The following is a 16,780-nucleotide window of genomic DNA, read 5'->3' as shown; positions in this document are numbered from 1 at the left end:
ATCGTACATAGTTTTACCACACAATCGCCTGCGAGAGCGCATTTTGACAGTATTGAGCCTACTTTTATCTCTGTTTTTCCAAGTCCTTACTTTGCTCCCATACATCAGGGTCGGGACCAGGACTCCATTGTATTAATTTTCGAATTATTTTTCAACTAATTGTAAATAACACGGAGAGAATCATATTGAGGTAGAGCGGTGTTCGGAACTCAGATCATTAATCTGTGAGTCCACGATACATACTACCACGGCATCACAAATTTTCTGGGACGATAAATTATTTAAAAACTTTTTAGAATAAATTGAATGAATAAACATATGCCGTCTATAGGAATATAAACAACAACGTGGGTTTGCACGTGGGACATCAAATTAATTCTACGTAGATAATTCCTGATGATTAGAACATATATCTCAGTTAGTAAAACAATTTATGATATAAATAAAAGACGAGTGATACTTTAATCCACAAATTTGGAATATCCAGTGACCGATCCAGAAGATGTCACGAAAGCGATGAAACCGATCACTGGATATTCCAAATTTGTGGATAAAAGTAACACTCGTCTTTTATTTATATAATAAATTACAATGAACTTCCATCAAGAATTTTCACTTACAAACTTAAATGTTTTAGTAAAACAATTTTTAATTGGTTTTTTTATATTTAGGTATTATTTCAATTTCAAATGTAATAATATTTGAAATGCTATCGATTTAATCGATCGCATCTAATTGTTTAATTGCTTTAGGTGTTCTCTTTTCCAACCCTTTAATTTGTCGATTTATGAGCTAATCGGACCAAAAGCCGTGCTTGAAATTTAATTAAGGGTAGCCTTTTGCTGAGTAGTTCAGTTTTGTTATGCCAAACCAATGCCTACAAAAACCATTGAGGGTCTATTGAATGAATTCAATACACATCTTTAATATTTGATTATTTCTCTCAGCCTACAGGCACGTAAATTTTTATTCGGTGCTTTCAAAATTATCTCAATTAGACAATGGGTCGATAACAGTTTTGATAGGTATCAATCGAGCTTTTGTTATTGAAATTTAAAATCAATTAATGAAATTCATCACTTTAAAAAGTGTTATGGTATTTTAAGAAGTTCTAACCACAATAATTTACAGTCGAACTTGGTCAATACGAGGAAGATGGGACCGACTGAATTCGCTCGTTGTAAGCATCACTCGTTATACCAGAGAAAGTTTTTTTTAATCCAATCGCCATTGCATATTATCACTAAATAAACAAATAAATATACGTTAAGTTAAAACAATTTTTTTTTTTGCATAAACGCAGTAATTACAGTGCACGAATAATAAAAGAGGCAATTGAAACAAATAGAATCCCAACCGTCCATGCGCTCTGTAGCTGCAAGACGTGTTGGGATATTTATTTATTGTACAGCGCCCTTGAGGTGATTTTCACAAAAATGGCGCCATATAAATTATCCAAACATTATTAATTGAAATACACAGACACCCAAATAACATAAACAAAGACGACGGGCTGAAATTAAACTCAACATGGTTCCCAGCACTACACACCACAAAAATTAATAGAAACGTGCGACACGGTACAAATTACTAGTACTTAAACACATACTGTTTTCTACAAAACACTCAGTTTACCCTGAAGATTGCTTCTGCAATGTTAGCCGAAGCGTCGGAACAAATCCAACACACACGGTATCACCCAAAAAAACCATATTGATAACAGCGACCGTGAAAACCTTCTCACATATTTAAACATATGACAAAACTTTTAAGAAAAATTATATTAAATGCTTACAAACACATTTCTTTTGAAATTTTAAATGCGGATAAATAAACATTCTTATTTTTCCTCAATATTTACACTGTGGATAAGCAGATTTTTTGCGCCACATTCATTCGCACCCATATAGGAGTACTGGCATTATGCAAGAGCTGAATAATCGGCATTTCGTTTCGACCGAGTATAAACTTAAGTTCCAGACAACACGCATCGTGTTAAATATTGCTCCAGCAATTCTTGGGCTGGTTGCGAGCTCTCTGTTAATGCTTCTATCTTCATGGTATACGCGCCTTTTTTATCACTTAATATTTATATTTGCGTACTTATGATGAAAGAACATTATGCACGTATGATCTGCAACTGCATATCTTTATACGTTTTCTGTATTTAGGGCTTTAACTATACTTTTAAATCGTTACCGTATTTTTTCCTTTTTTATCTAGTCTATTTATTGGGTCTATTTACGTATATTTGAAAATTTGAGACCTGGGGAAAATTGACACGGCATATGATAGGCTTCTCAAATCATGACATGACTATACATTGTCGGTTTGACAGTTTGATGCGTGAACTCTCAGTTCGCTATGAACCCCTTTACTCTATCCTAACATTTATGTAAAGGTTCTAAAATATTGATATTCTGACAGTGAGTTAGTACGAACGAGTTATGTACGAGTATTTCACTTCAACTTTTGGGTTCGACTTGCTTGTTATAACTTTTCAAATCCAAATATATTTGAAAATAAAATGGAATCATAATCATAGTAAGGTATGGAAGTTATTTATTATGACCTGTTTTTCTGTGCGGTGTGAAGATGTTTGAATAAATATTCAGTTGTATTCAAAATGTTTTCCCTTGGGAGGAAAAGTCTACGAGCTACTTACTACGCATCTTGTTTTGGAATTATATTATAAAGGTTAATCGACAAATTTTGATGTTATTTGGATTTGAAAAATGGGCAATTTGGAATGGTATTATGGTGAAACACAGAAAAACGATGAAGTTTGGCTATTACTTTAATGATCAATGGGTATGTTTGGATGTTTTCGTGGTGGGTGGTATTATGACACCTAAACAAATTTGTATGTTATTGTGATAAATGACGAACAAGTTGATAAGGTCATTGTGATAAAAAATACGTGTTGTGAAGTTGTGATGTTATTTCAACAATGAAAAGTAAAGTTTTGATCTTGTCATGATGAAAAATAACGGACAAATTGGTATGTAATTATGATGATAAACAATGTACTTATAACGCGTTCTGTGATAGAAAAGTTTTTATTAATTTTATTCTAGTTAATGTGTTATTTATTTAGGATGATGCACTGATTTTTGATGTTGTTGTGATAAATGGCAGATAAGTTTGAAAGTACGTTATTATGATGAAATCCAGTATTAAGTTATTATGAATAAAAGACAAGTTGGTATCATGTCATCAAAAAAAACAGACAGTTTTGCATCCTGTCACACATCTTAACTGGAGATGCAGGTATACCGATCTCAATTATATGTCTTCCTGCAAAAAACACCACTTGCTTACTAAAGAAGATCGCCGTCCACTGTTGGACATGGGGGTGCTTCATGACATACTTGGTGGACGCCTTGATAGTCCGGCTCTTTTGTCGGAGTTATCATTAAATGTCCCCAGCTACCGCACCCGTCACACGTCAAGCTCTCTATTTCATCTGCCAGCAGTTCGTACGAACTATGCCCAGAACTCTCCACTTATACGTTTTGTTAGTGAATGTAATTTGAACTTTCCCCTTATTGATCCATTTGATTGTAAAAAAATAACATTACATACTTTTTTGTCTTATACTTAGTTTCAATAATAAAGTCTTATTTTATCTTATTTTATTTTATTTTATTATATTTTATCTCTAATTCTTAATATTTTAAATATATTTATATTTTCGACACTTGACACTTGTGCAATATTTACACACATGTCCATCCTCATTCCAATATAACACCCACCCTCTCACTTACTTACACTCACACAAACACACTAATATGTATTATACTGGTATTTAATGTATTTCTGTCATTGGTTTTATTCTCTGTATATTTTATTTGTTGTATTTTTGTTAAATGTATTACTGTTGATATCCCCAATAAATAAAATAAAAATACATTATAAACACTAGACAAGTTAATATAAGGCCATGATGAACAACAGACAAGCCGATATCATGTCATGATGAACAACAGACGCATAAGGATATTATGACGATGAAAATAAACAAGGGGGTGTGTTTGCTCGCAGGTTGCAGCCGAGAATGAGCGCTTACGGCGCCTGCGCGAGCGGGTGGAGGCGCAGGAGCTCAAGTTGCGCAGGTTGCGGGCACTTCGCGGCCAACTCGACCAGACCAACATCAACAGTGTGGCCCTCAGTAAGTACTACCCTTTGTCTCTTTATATTGCTTCTCGGGCCGACCCTTCATTATTCGTATAGTGGCTCTGCTTCTATGAAACAAGCTAGCGAATAAATGTTAGTAAAGATCTTTATTTAACCACTTACCGACTTTTTTATGTCTATCGGTTTCTAGACGTACCTGTCTCTTTGTCAGGATACTAATTACGCAAACATTCGAACCTCCCTTTACACCTTCACCATAGTAGTACATATAAAACTGTCGACTGATGATCGTTACTGGAACAAGTGGAATTTTATGTTCCGATCCGCCAGTTTCGAAATAACGATGTGCTGTTCCTCGATCAGCACAGTATAAACTACAGCTCGCATGCACCAATGCAACGACCCGAATATATCGTCTTGTAAATTGGGACTAGATATGGACTTTTTTGGTGAAGTATTCCTAAATTTGAGCAATCACTAAAACAGACAATATATTGTCTCGATTTCATTATTTTTTGTGTTGTCTTACCTTTATTTTTTTACGATTGTGTTTTATTTTAATTGTACCTACTATTATGTAAAAAAAAAAGAAATTTATGTAAAAGAAAAGAAGTTTATTTTATGTAACTGAATTGACTAAATGAGTCCGTAAATAATTAAATGAAATCAACGTGCTGACAAGACACATGCTTTTAGAAGCTTACACCAACATGAATTGATTACTCGTATTTTTACTATTAAATCTTGTGGAAATAAAAGTTGAAAGGGATGGAAGGGAAGAGTCTAAATTTACAAAAAGGTGTTATAATTAGTCATCGTATTATGTGCTACATTTTTTAACTTATTTATTTAAACGCCTAGTGGGCTTTTACGTATTCGACATATATAAATATAAAGTCTGACATGTATTTCAAAAGCAGCAAAAAAAACATGTTTACATATTATTAATAAATATATGGGTATACCACATAGAACACATTAGTGAAATATACATATTGATAGGTTATTTGAAGTGACCGACCGAATTAAGATTTTAAACCAAAACCGAAAGCTAATTTCGGCTTCAGTTTTAGTTTCGGCCGACACCGAAGCTTATTTTAATATGTTAAAAGTGACTTCAAAGCGCCCAAAATTAGGCGTTTTTATTGTTAATACTTACGAGTGCATTAAAATAAAATGCACAATGAAATAAAAGGCATAAGTTTAAAGCGTAAATTTGTTTATTTTTTGCGCTTTTTGGTTCATTGTTACGTTATAAATATATCTTATATTTATTTATTCATTCATACAATACATTCTTATTAAAAAAAATCATTAAAACATATCCCAATCTCTATGAGGCCAAGGGCCCTGTATTGAGTTGGAATGCAACATAATGGAAAGTGGGAGCACGTACATAATTTAATAATGACAAAAAAAAATAAAAAATATTACGTAAACTTACATTAATTTTAATAAACAGGACAATACGCTTAAAAGTAAATAAATCTATGCAATGTCTTGCAGCAGTCTCTTGCAATGGTCTCCAGACTTGTACACTCTTTCTGAAAATGGCTTTCGTTTTGGAGAACTTAATATGTTCATCCAGGACATTAAACACTCTTGGGCCACAAAGAGAAATTCCTCTGAGCAAACGCCATACCTGTTTTTGCAATTTTGCATAATTAAAACTACAGGAAAACCTCGTACGAGCATTCTGCTAGGATCTACACTTGTAGCCGCATGACCAGAAATATCTCAATGACAATTTTTTTTTAAATTGTCTAATGTCCAGACCTTCATGAATTGGAACAATGTCTCAGATTGGAAAGTGGGGGGACATTATATGTGACAGTTCTTTCATGTACACTATTAGAACTTTTAATAATTAACTTTTAAGGAATTACAAAAGTATAAATATGAAAGATCTTAGATTTCACGAAAACTTAGAGTCCCGATTCATTAGATGCACCCAAGTACAGCCGAACGTTATCCGACACATTCCGACCCCAAGTTTTGGCCGATCCAAAGCTCCGGTCACCTTTTGATCGAAACCGAAACTTCGGTCGGTTACTAGTTATTTAATTATTGATCAAAGAGATATTATTTTATGTGGTTATATAGTTAGTATACAAATGTTTACTTGCATTTGTTTAAATGTTTGACCGCAAAGTTAATTTTTCAAACACTTTTTATCAAACCTTCGTCATTCAAAGAAAACTGTTTTTTTTAATTTTCCTTTCGCTCGCAATGTACACAAATATTAATATAAATGAAAATTAAATTCACAGCGCGACGCGACGGAGTAACTTGTAAAATAATATTCAAACAGAACCTTCGCGGAGAACATCTTCAAACCTTCCCTCCTTTTCATTGTTTGGCATTCCCACTGACCCAAGACCTGAAAGTTTTACTTTTGAAACTCACGTACCTATTTTAAAAGTAAAACAAAGTTTAATGAAAGCTTTTTACTAAACGACGAGACATAAAAATAGTCACAAATTACTTGGACATTGCTTAACAAATTCGATTAAACATTTATTAGATAAACATCTAAAAAATACTGTCTACTCTTATAATATTTTATTTTATTTTAAAAGGCAATTCAACAAAGTTACACACTTAAAAAAATACTATTTCATGGATTTATTCATTATTCATTATGTCACTATAAACAGTGTCTCGGTAATCAACTTAAATGTGTACAATGTTTTTAATAAATAAATAAATAAAGTTGTCGCTACAATGAAGCAGTTTAGTGGTTTTCATATTTTTTATTTGTTATTAGACTATCAAACTAAACAACAACAAAAAAAGTTTATCGTTATTATCAGCATTTTTTTTAACTTTCATGATTTTGAAATTACTCCTCCTATGACGTCACATGTTCCTCTCGATGAGCTCTACTGATTGGTGGGTGGCGGGGTGGTTTCCCATAAACCGGAAATTTATTACAGCTCTATCATTTTTCGATTCGGAAGAACTAGTGGCGTCGTTCAAGATAGTTCATTTTCATAAATTTTTCCATGCGTTTTCGAAAAACTTCGCTGTAAAGTCGCTTTTTTAATTTCCAAGTTTTCCAAGTTCTCGAGATCTCATTTTAATATTTTATTTTCAGTATGAAGAACTTTTAATCCAGTGTCTTTACTAAAATATTTCTATTAATTTATTTTTTTAAATTACCAAATAAACAATATTTCTTTTAGTCCACTCTTGTCTAGTTTTAAAGGTCGTATCCGTCTCACATTACGCTTTCCATCCTTACAAGTAAAAATACTTGATTTATTGGCTCCATACGCAGCATAATATTGTATAAACGTTGATAAAATAAAATAGGATAGAAATCATTAGCTACCTTGATAAAGAAGCTTGAATAGCTTTGAAAAAGGTCACTAAAAAAAAAATCAAATATATCGTTTAAAACAAAGTTGTTTTTTTATTGTATTTATACATAGAAAATTATAATAAAAGAAAGTGGAAAGACACAATGGTATATAGTAGACTTGGCGGGAGTGGAAGCGGGAGAGATGTATTTATAATTGAATTTGATTCAGTGATCGTTTGAAAGAAGACAACGCGCATTTGCGGTCGCAGGCCCTATGGCATGGAATGCTCTCCCAGCAGAGGTGCGAGGCTGTGAAAGTGAAGTGATGTTTCGGAAAAAACTTAAAACCCACTTGTTCTCTAAACCATTTGAATAAATCCGTAGCATGTGACAGCAAAATAAATTGTTTTAATTAAATTACAAATTTAAAAGCTTCAATTAAATTAATTTAACAAAAGAATCACTATGTAAAGCGCCCTTGAGGTATTTTATTACGAAAATGGCGCTATATAAGTTATCCATAATAATAATAATAACTTGTTATCAAAGAAATCAAGACTGGTACGTTTGTTGGCAGACCTAAGAACTCTGGGCATAGGGGAATGAAAACCATAGTTAGTTCTATGGTTATCGGTATGAAAGAGTAAGTTTTGTCTGAGGTTTCTAGTTGGGATATTTAATTTTACTGAGCTCAGTAGTTCAGGCGCATCAAAGAGAGAGTTGAGAATTTTAAATACGACTAGAAGGTCGGATTTATTTCGACAGTCTTGAAGAGAAGATATATTTAAGCTAGTTTCTTACTCATTGTACGTATATTGGTTATTATTATAAGTATTGCATTCAATCTTCGTCAGATTAGTCAATAAAACAATAACAATATTTGAGTTTGTCCAAATGTTTGTTATGTTCCAAATGGAAGAAATGAAGAAATGTGGATGTTCAAACATGTCAAAATGGTGAATGTTACACATTGTGTAAAGAGGCCACTTAAACCAGCCAACGACAGGTCATAAGCCCTGTAAATGCCTAAACTTCCATATTCCCTTTTCTAAGGTATTATCCATCCCTGTTGTAATTTGTTAATAAAACAATTGTTTTGTTCTTAATTACAATTCGCAGCATTATTTTATCTAATCATTTGTACCACAACGGGTCAAAAGGCTCAAACAAAAAGAAGATGCCTACTTAGGCGAAAGCGCTCGTTGGTCAAAATAATAAAAAGTAAAACTAAACCAAAAAGTTTCAATGATAAGTTTATTTATAATTTTATCATAAACATTAACTATTGAGTTTTATCAATAAATATCAACAAAAAACATCAATATTATCAAACAAATAGGTATGCTGGTGAAATTGTATACATAATTGGGTGCAATCAATTTGACAAGTGCAATTTGAACATTTTGTACATACTCGTATTTAATGTTTGTTGCACAAGAATGTCCCCAAGTGGTGATTTCGCACCTTCTTATGGATTCTCCCAGAGACAAATATACTAATCTAAGTGAGGAGTGAGAAACTAAAAATTTTAATTTGTGCAATTGACTAACTACGGATCTTAACCGTTTGCACGTTTTCATAACATAAATTTTCCACTTAAAAAGCAATCAATAGTTGTACCTAAATAAACATATTCGTCCACAATGTCTAATTTATCGCATAAGCAAACTCTATCAAAGGTAGAGTTATGAAGGCATTCAAATTATGAGTTTTTACAATAGGTAACATATTTATTTTGAAACGTTTTTTTACGTACAATAATAAATAATTTGTGATTTCTGTTACACGTTGCGACACGCTCGACATATTGATAAATGAATATTACAATATACTGCGGCCTTAGAGATAGCTAGTGGTGGAATTTTATTGATTATAATTTAATTAAATAACTTAATGCCAACCTATTCACTTAGTTATTATCTTCGACTGCTAGTTTGGTCGTGTTCGAGTCACGAACTGAGAAGAACAGATTACGGAATTACTTTTTAACTGTCGGTTGATAACTCGCTAATGGATTCGGTACGGATACCACTCTAACTCGTTTCTGCGGATACTGAATTATTCATTCGAGGATTGCTAATAAATACAAACGATTTGGGATAAATATTTGATCAGTTCCCACAGCCAGCGATTTTCCGAAATTCGCTGCGAAAATATTTTGAACAAGTCTGCCCATGAAAAGCTGATTGGTCTATTTTATTTAGTATGAACGCTCTTTATAAAACTAATTTAAAGTCTGGCTCGTTATCACATATTTCTATACGCATTATAGTCTAGCTGTAATGTATTAAAACTGTTTTCATGAAAGGAGTTAGGGACCGGATTTTTCTTAGAAAGAGCGATTTGAGTGGGAAACTACTTGATGTTTTTCCGAATGTTTGAATTTACTTTTTACTACAGACATAAAAGATGAGCGATACTTTAATATACAAATTTGGAATATCCAGTGGCCGGTTTCATCGCTTTCGCGTCATCTTTGAGACTGGTATCTTTATTAAGGAGTTAAATGTATTTAAACAAAACAGAGGGAAGGATAGAGAATTCAAAGTTGACGGCCTCCGTTGTGTAGTGGTCAAGACGCTTGACTTACAAACGGAAGGTTTCGGGTTCGATTCTTGGTGTTCTGTGATGTAATTCACCACTGTGATTGGGCCACCTGGCCTGTTGTGGTGCAAAAAAAATGTAAAAAACGTAATGTAAAAAAATTATATGAATGTAAATTAAAGAAAATTATTTTTATCTTAAGGATCATTAACCAAATTTGTTGGGTTAACTAATGAGTTGATATAATGCAATTTAAATCGTCTTCTATTTCATTAATAAATTACAATGAACTTTTATCAAGAATTTTCACTTACAAACTTTAATGTACGAGTTTACTGTTTACCAAATTGATATGCCATATATTTGTTTTTTTTTTATTTTTATTATTATTGTAGTGTATCTGATCCTGTATAATATTTGTGATGATATACTCATGTTTTTGTGTCAACTAATTGCTCGTCCCAACTAAACTCAGTCAAAGTCTCATGGAGTGGGGACTTATGTCTCAAAAAACGTGTAATAAGCTGCCTTTAAGTAAATAAATTAAACAAATGTTTGAGGTCCCGGGTTCGATTTCCAGCGAAGCTGAAAGTAAACATTTATCATCATCGTCATTCCCTTTCCGCACCTCAAAGCGCATAGGGCGCTGCATTGGTACATCGATCGCAGCGTATCTTGATATTTTTCATTGCATGAAGGTAAGATGATCAGTCTCACGCTTCAGGTACCAGTCCAGGAACCATGAAATATTATATTATGAGAACACCTTTTTAAATCAATATTTCATGTTAACCATGTCGGGAATCGAATCCGCGAGCTCTCGCATGGTAGGCAAATGCGCTGACCATTACGTATTATATCCTTTTTAACTAATTTCACATATTTTTTCTGTATATTCTGTGTTTATTATTTAGTATGTTAGCATGTATTTCATTTTTATTTTTTGTAAATGAATGCCTTTTGGGCGTTAATGAACAAAATAAATAAATAAATAAAAAATGCTTCCATTCAGCTTCGCTGGAAACCGAACCCGAGACTTTACACACTGCGTAATATAATATTAAAAAATATTTTCAGTTTGCTTTTTTTTTTATTAAAAAGAAACATTTTATTTCTTACCATTTATCAAAATTGTTCAATTTCCGGGGCCATTTCCCGCGAGTTGTAAATAACTCAGTATTAGAAAATAAGTGCTAAGTTGTGGTAGAGCAGGGTGCGAACCTTGGACCTTTGATCTGGGAAACCGCGATACTAGCCTCAGGACGACAACCCAATTCTAAAAATTATTTTTATGAGATTTCGTTGCAATTATGTATGTATAATCGTAAGCGTAAAACATATCATATTTCCATTCAAAGCAGCGGGAACTCTTCTGGACTTGAATATTAATAGTTTTATTCTTAAATTTAATTCTATTTTTTGTTAGTAAAACAGTTCCATTTATTTATTTTTTTTTCTTTCTTTTCTGTAAAACCGTCTATATGTATATGTTACTTTTTTTTTCTGTAAATGAAGTTGGCGATTATTGAATACAGCTGATTTCATGATAGGTATATAATAGGTGTCCGAGCGGGTAAAGCATACAATGAGGAAGATCACTGGTTTTTTTTTTTTTAATGTTTTTTTATTTGTTAATAAACTATTACAATCTGTAGCTCAGAGGCAGACGGATGCAAATCCAGAATTTGATGATATGACATTTCGATTTTCGTATCTAGTTTATGACCATGTTCATTGATTTTGAAATGAAAAAACCAATAAATTGAGATACTAAAATAACAAACTAATGCCATAAATTATAAGAAATTCTTTCTTCTTTAGGCTTGTGTTGAACATTTTACGTTTGGATTTGCATCCGTTTGCCTTTGAGGTATAGACATATATATGTGTGTTTCGTATTATCAGTTCTGTAATTTTTTTAATTTGAAAAGTTTTATAATTTTGAAATTACTCCGCCCGTGACGTCACAGGTTCTCGTCAGTGAGTAGCATATCTTGTTTTTCTTTTCATGGTTATGTCATACCCTATTTACGTACTATAAACTAATAAATTATTAAAAAAAGGAATGACCCACGCTCAGACGCTGAAGTTTTGGTTGGCATTTTTTACCAAATTATATTTATAGCTTAATTTTAAGATGTGTTTTTAAATAATATATGTTTGGATAATTTATATAGCGAGATTTTTGTGAAAATCACCTCAAGGGCGCTGTACAATAAATAAATATCCCAGCACGTCTTGCAGCTACAGAGCGCATGGATAGTAAGAAATCTAGCCCCTATTTACTTTTTTTAATTTTTTTTTTTAGACAATGAAGTTTAGACTCTAAGTGATATTTTAAAAAACAAAAAAACAGTTTATAAAAAAAAAGTTAGATTACAACAAGTCTTGCAGCTACTGAGCGCATGGACGGTTGAAAGTCTAGACCCTATTTGCTTAATTTACATATTTGATAGTTGATAACATTTACATAATATGATCTAAGCTAACATCACAAAAAGTCTTGCAGCTACAAAGCGCATCGACGAGTGGAATTTCAGCAACATAAGAATGATTTTAAAAAGTTTGCAATAAAAAAAACACAAAAATAATACATCGAGCAAAGAATCTAGTATGACAATTAAGTGAACATGTAACAGCACAAATAGAAAACGATGAAAAACTAAACAAAAATAGCATTCCTTAATAATAATAATAATAATAATAATAATAATAATAATGTTTGGATAATTTATATAGCGCCATTTTTGTGAAAATCACCTCAAGGGCGCTGTACAATAAATAAATATCCAAACACGTCTTGCAGCTACAGAGCGCATGGACGGTTGGGATTCTAGTTCCTCGTCTCCAATTATGATATATTACAATTATGATATATTTGAGCTAGATAACAGAACTTATTATTAAGGTTAACAAGATAATAGACGATACTCGAATTCGAAGGGTCTCAGTTTTACGTATACAGTTTACAGGGTCTATTGTCCTTTTCCTAGTACATAACTGTTAAAACGTTTGGTTCACATTTGGTTGTTCCCTAGCTGGGAGATGATAGTAAATGCCCAGCCTATATGTATGGAAAAATAAACAAATTTAAAAAAAATAGAAGAACTGTTATTCGTTGATTTGGAATAACTTGTGGCGTAGTTCATTTTTATTAAAATCCTATTTTTTTTTTTCCCATTCGTTTTCACGAAACTTCGCCATAAAATTAAAGTTTTAATTTTTACGACGTGTTAGAAAACCTATTGATATCCAATTCCCCGTAGCAATGAATTTCATCATTGTGACGTTATAAATGATTGTTAATTTATTATACAATCGATTGAAATATTTAGTATATACGAGTATACATAACAAACCTTAATTATTACACATTCATAGTTCTAAAAATAAAGACATTATGTAGGACCGTCACCTATCATTAATTAGAATATGCTTATTCCAATGTTATTTTTACTCCCACTAAGTACCTTGTAATAATTTTCCTATGGTTTTCCGTCACCAAGGTTGAACTAGATTTAATAATTTACGTCACAGATTGTCTATAAGTAGGTCAGTAATTTAAAGCTCTATCAACCGATATTATTTACCAGCGTTTCAATAGCCGGGAATCTTGGGGCCGCTTTGAAAATCGTTAACATTATTTACAGCTATCTTAAATATTTAATCGCTCCTAATTTTTATGTCCCCATACATTAGTCATTTTACCACGGACTATTAGTTATATAAGGCACATAAATCCGAAGCCATTAAGAGTACCCAATTATTATCACTACTTTATGACCGCATCATTATTTTATACTTAAATATGCTTTCTTTTTATCTTTTACCGGCGGCGCTTAGTTTAATTTACCCCGCTTTATCCTCACAATTTTATTAGACAATTTTTTACTATTTATGCCGTAAAACTGGCATCTTTACGAACTTCAACCATAAAATTTGCTGAACTTAGATTATTTCATTACGATTTTTGGGTGAAATGAAAAATAAAAAAAATGTGTTTAACCCTGGACACCTTACTTTCGTACTTACCCCATTAAACCTAACCATTCGTCGATTTGACGAACGATTTTTGTGATGGATATTTCTAATGAAAAACATGTTTTTTTGCTATGTTTTTTATACACACATATGACCCAAACGTCATTAGACATGACTGTCTCTTGAGAATAGTGTTGAAGGTACTTTTCCGCTAAAATTTTCCAAAAATCCGTCAAATTCCCGTCAAAATTTACTTTTTTTTCCGCGAGAAGTTCCGCTGAATTTGTTTTATTTATTTATTTATACGCCCTAGAGGCTTTTACATTTATTAGTAAAACATTGATTTGACAACTTTTTTTATCCGACCCCATCTAGAATACGCTTCTCCTATTTGGTCTCCATTCTACAGGACTCATATTGACCATATCGAGTCTGTCCAATACCGTTTTCTAAGAAAAGTGGCATGGTTGCTCGGATTACAAAGGGGTAATTATTCTTATTTTAAAATAGAGCAATCTCTTAATCTGTCTTCATTGGAGAGACGTAGAACTAAGATGGAATTTATAGGCATTTTCAAAATACGTAATGCTTTAAGTGATGTCCCATCTCGGTTGCAATCAATTTCATTTCATGTTCCCAACCGTGTCACCAGAAGTCAAAATCTGCTATTTATAAAATCTTCTAAGAGCAACTTTGATTTTTATGCCCCAATGTCCAGAATGTGTAGATTAGTCAATTCATCACACGACTTGGAATTTTTTGGGATAGATGTTCCGGCTTTTCGTAGATCTTTTCGCGACTAAACAGTGTGTGATGAAGTTGGATTGGCATGGTTTAGCTCAAAGTTTTTGGTCTTTCGTTTTTTTGAATATATTGTATACAATTATTGTTTTGCCCTTGTTTGTCTTTGCTAAATAGTTTTATGTTCTTTTTGTTCAGTTTCTTGCATTTATGTTTCTTCATGTAACTGTTGTAATTGGCTTAGGCCGTATATATATAATAAATAAATAAATAAATTATCATTGAAAGAATTCTACAGAAAAATATTTATATAATTTTTATACATTCTTAACATTATAGGATAGGATTATGCAAAAAAATATCAATCTATATGATCATTAACAAAAAAAATATTGAATACCCCTTAAGACCCAGAAGGGCTAAGAACTTTATCAGTAGGAGATTGATATTCGAAACCAAGGAATTACTATTTTTTATTCAAAAGTACGTTCATATTCATATGCAAAAGTATCCGCATTTAAAAAGGTTTTATTTTTATTGAATGTTTTCTATGGGGCCGGTAGCCGCAGTGATCAACATGAAAGAACTAACAGGTAAAAGGATTAACTAAAGTATATCCTGTACCATTTTCCGGTCTGTTATACCACGTCGTAAAATAGACCGCTCACTACAAAAGACTTTTGGTATTCCGATAAAAAACTGATTTACTGTTTAGTTTGGACCCTTACAGACCTTTATTTTCGAAATTGATAAAATCGTTTGCTATCAAGTTAAACTACTTCGATTTGTTTATATAGTACCTAGTTTATTTTATGGTTACTTTTATTTTAAGAAATATTGCATTCCCTTTGTTAATCTTTTTTTTTATTTTGAAATGAAAACATGTCTTTTAGTGTTAAAAATTATTAATTATTGTTAATTTATATTTAAATTTGTGACAACAGAGTGCGTAAACATTTTTGAGAAGCGAATATGGAAGTCTAAGAATTTACATGGCTAACGGCCTGTTATTGGTTGGTTCAAGTGGCCACTTTACACACTGTGTAGCATTCATTATTCTGCTTATATTTGAACATCCGAATTCCCTCAACTCATCCATCTGTTGACTTTTATGAAGTAAAAGAGCTGAATCCTTCATCGTGTGGGTGAGATTTATCCAGCCTGCAAACATTTGGACTTACTCAAAACATTGTTGAATTAACTACCTGGTAAAAGAAGGAGTATAAAAAATGGAAAATTGTTTTCAGGCTTTGCCTAGTTGGTAAATTGGTTCAGCTGGATGAATCTCACTGACGTGATGAAGGTTTCAGCTCTTTTACTTCACTAAAGGCAACAAATGGATGAATTGAGGAAATGTGGATGTTCAAACATGGGCAGAATGGTGAATGTTACACAGTGTTTAATGTGGCCAATAACAGGTCATAAGCTCTTCAAATGCTTAGACTTCTATATTCCCTTCTCAAAAATGTTTTCATACTCTGTTGTTTCAAATTTAAATATGAATAACTCCCTAGGGAGAATATCCAGACAGTCTGCAAGCTTTTAGACATACTCAGAACATTGTTTGTTTATTTAATTCAGGGGTCCTTAAACTTTTTTGTCCTGTAGTAGCCAACTCCGATTTTTACAAAAATTCTCCACAATAATAACAATAATAAAAGACCACGACACAACCTAAAAAAAATATTTTTTGATTACTGTCTTTATCGTCACGGAATCATTTTTTATCCGTGGTATTGACATTACGAGTGCTAAATCAAATAGTTTAGTTATACCTTCATGAGTGTGCCCGTTAGCGTGCATTAGCAGAATTGGAAGTTTGGGATCATGTCAATAATCCCTTTCTCCATCCCTGCCAAGTATCGGTTTAAGTTTGGAACAATTTAAGCTCTACCCTGAACGCATCCCTTAAGGAGAGTAATCAAAAGAACAACTTTAATCTCAAATTGAATTAGTTTTGAGGGCCATGTCATCGGCATCCCTTTGGACAATTTATTAGCATTTAGATTGGGGATGTTTGGGTACTTTAAGAATCACTCCCATCCCGTGCTAATATTCGATCGTTATTTC

At 32.4% G+C, this 16,780-nt stretch overlaps 1 protein-coding gene across 10 annotated transcripts in view; it reads left to right on the top strand.

Moving 5' to 3' along the window:
* ASPP (Ankyrin-repeat, SH3-domain, and Proline-rich-region containing Protein) overlaps positions 1–16,780 on the top strand; it is a 704,899-nt gene that overhangs the window by 615,908 nt on the left and 72,211 nt on the right. For all 10 annotated transcript variants that reach the window (XM_088232182.1, XM_088232180.1, XM_088232181.1 and 7 more), the window contains one exon: positions 4,048–4,174. In XM_088232182.1, coding sequence (XP_088088308.1) covers positions 4,048–4,174 — 127 coding nt within the window. The remainder of the gene's footprint in view (positions 1–4,047; positions 4,175–16,780) is intronic.

The sequence above is a fragment of the Micrasema longulum genome, unplaced genomic scaffold (assembly GCF_059751315.1).
Source record: "Micrasema longulum isolate JH-2025_06_02 unplaced genomic scaffold, ASM5975131v1 h1tg000955l, whole genome shotgun sequence".
NCBI classification, from domain to species: domain Eukaryota; kingdom Metazoa; phylum Arthropoda; class Insecta; order Trichoptera; family Brachycentridae; genus Micrasema; species Micrasema longulum.
The sequence above is the reverse complement of the archived record's forward strand: the minus strand, read 5'-3'. Positions and strand labels throughout refer to the sequence as shown.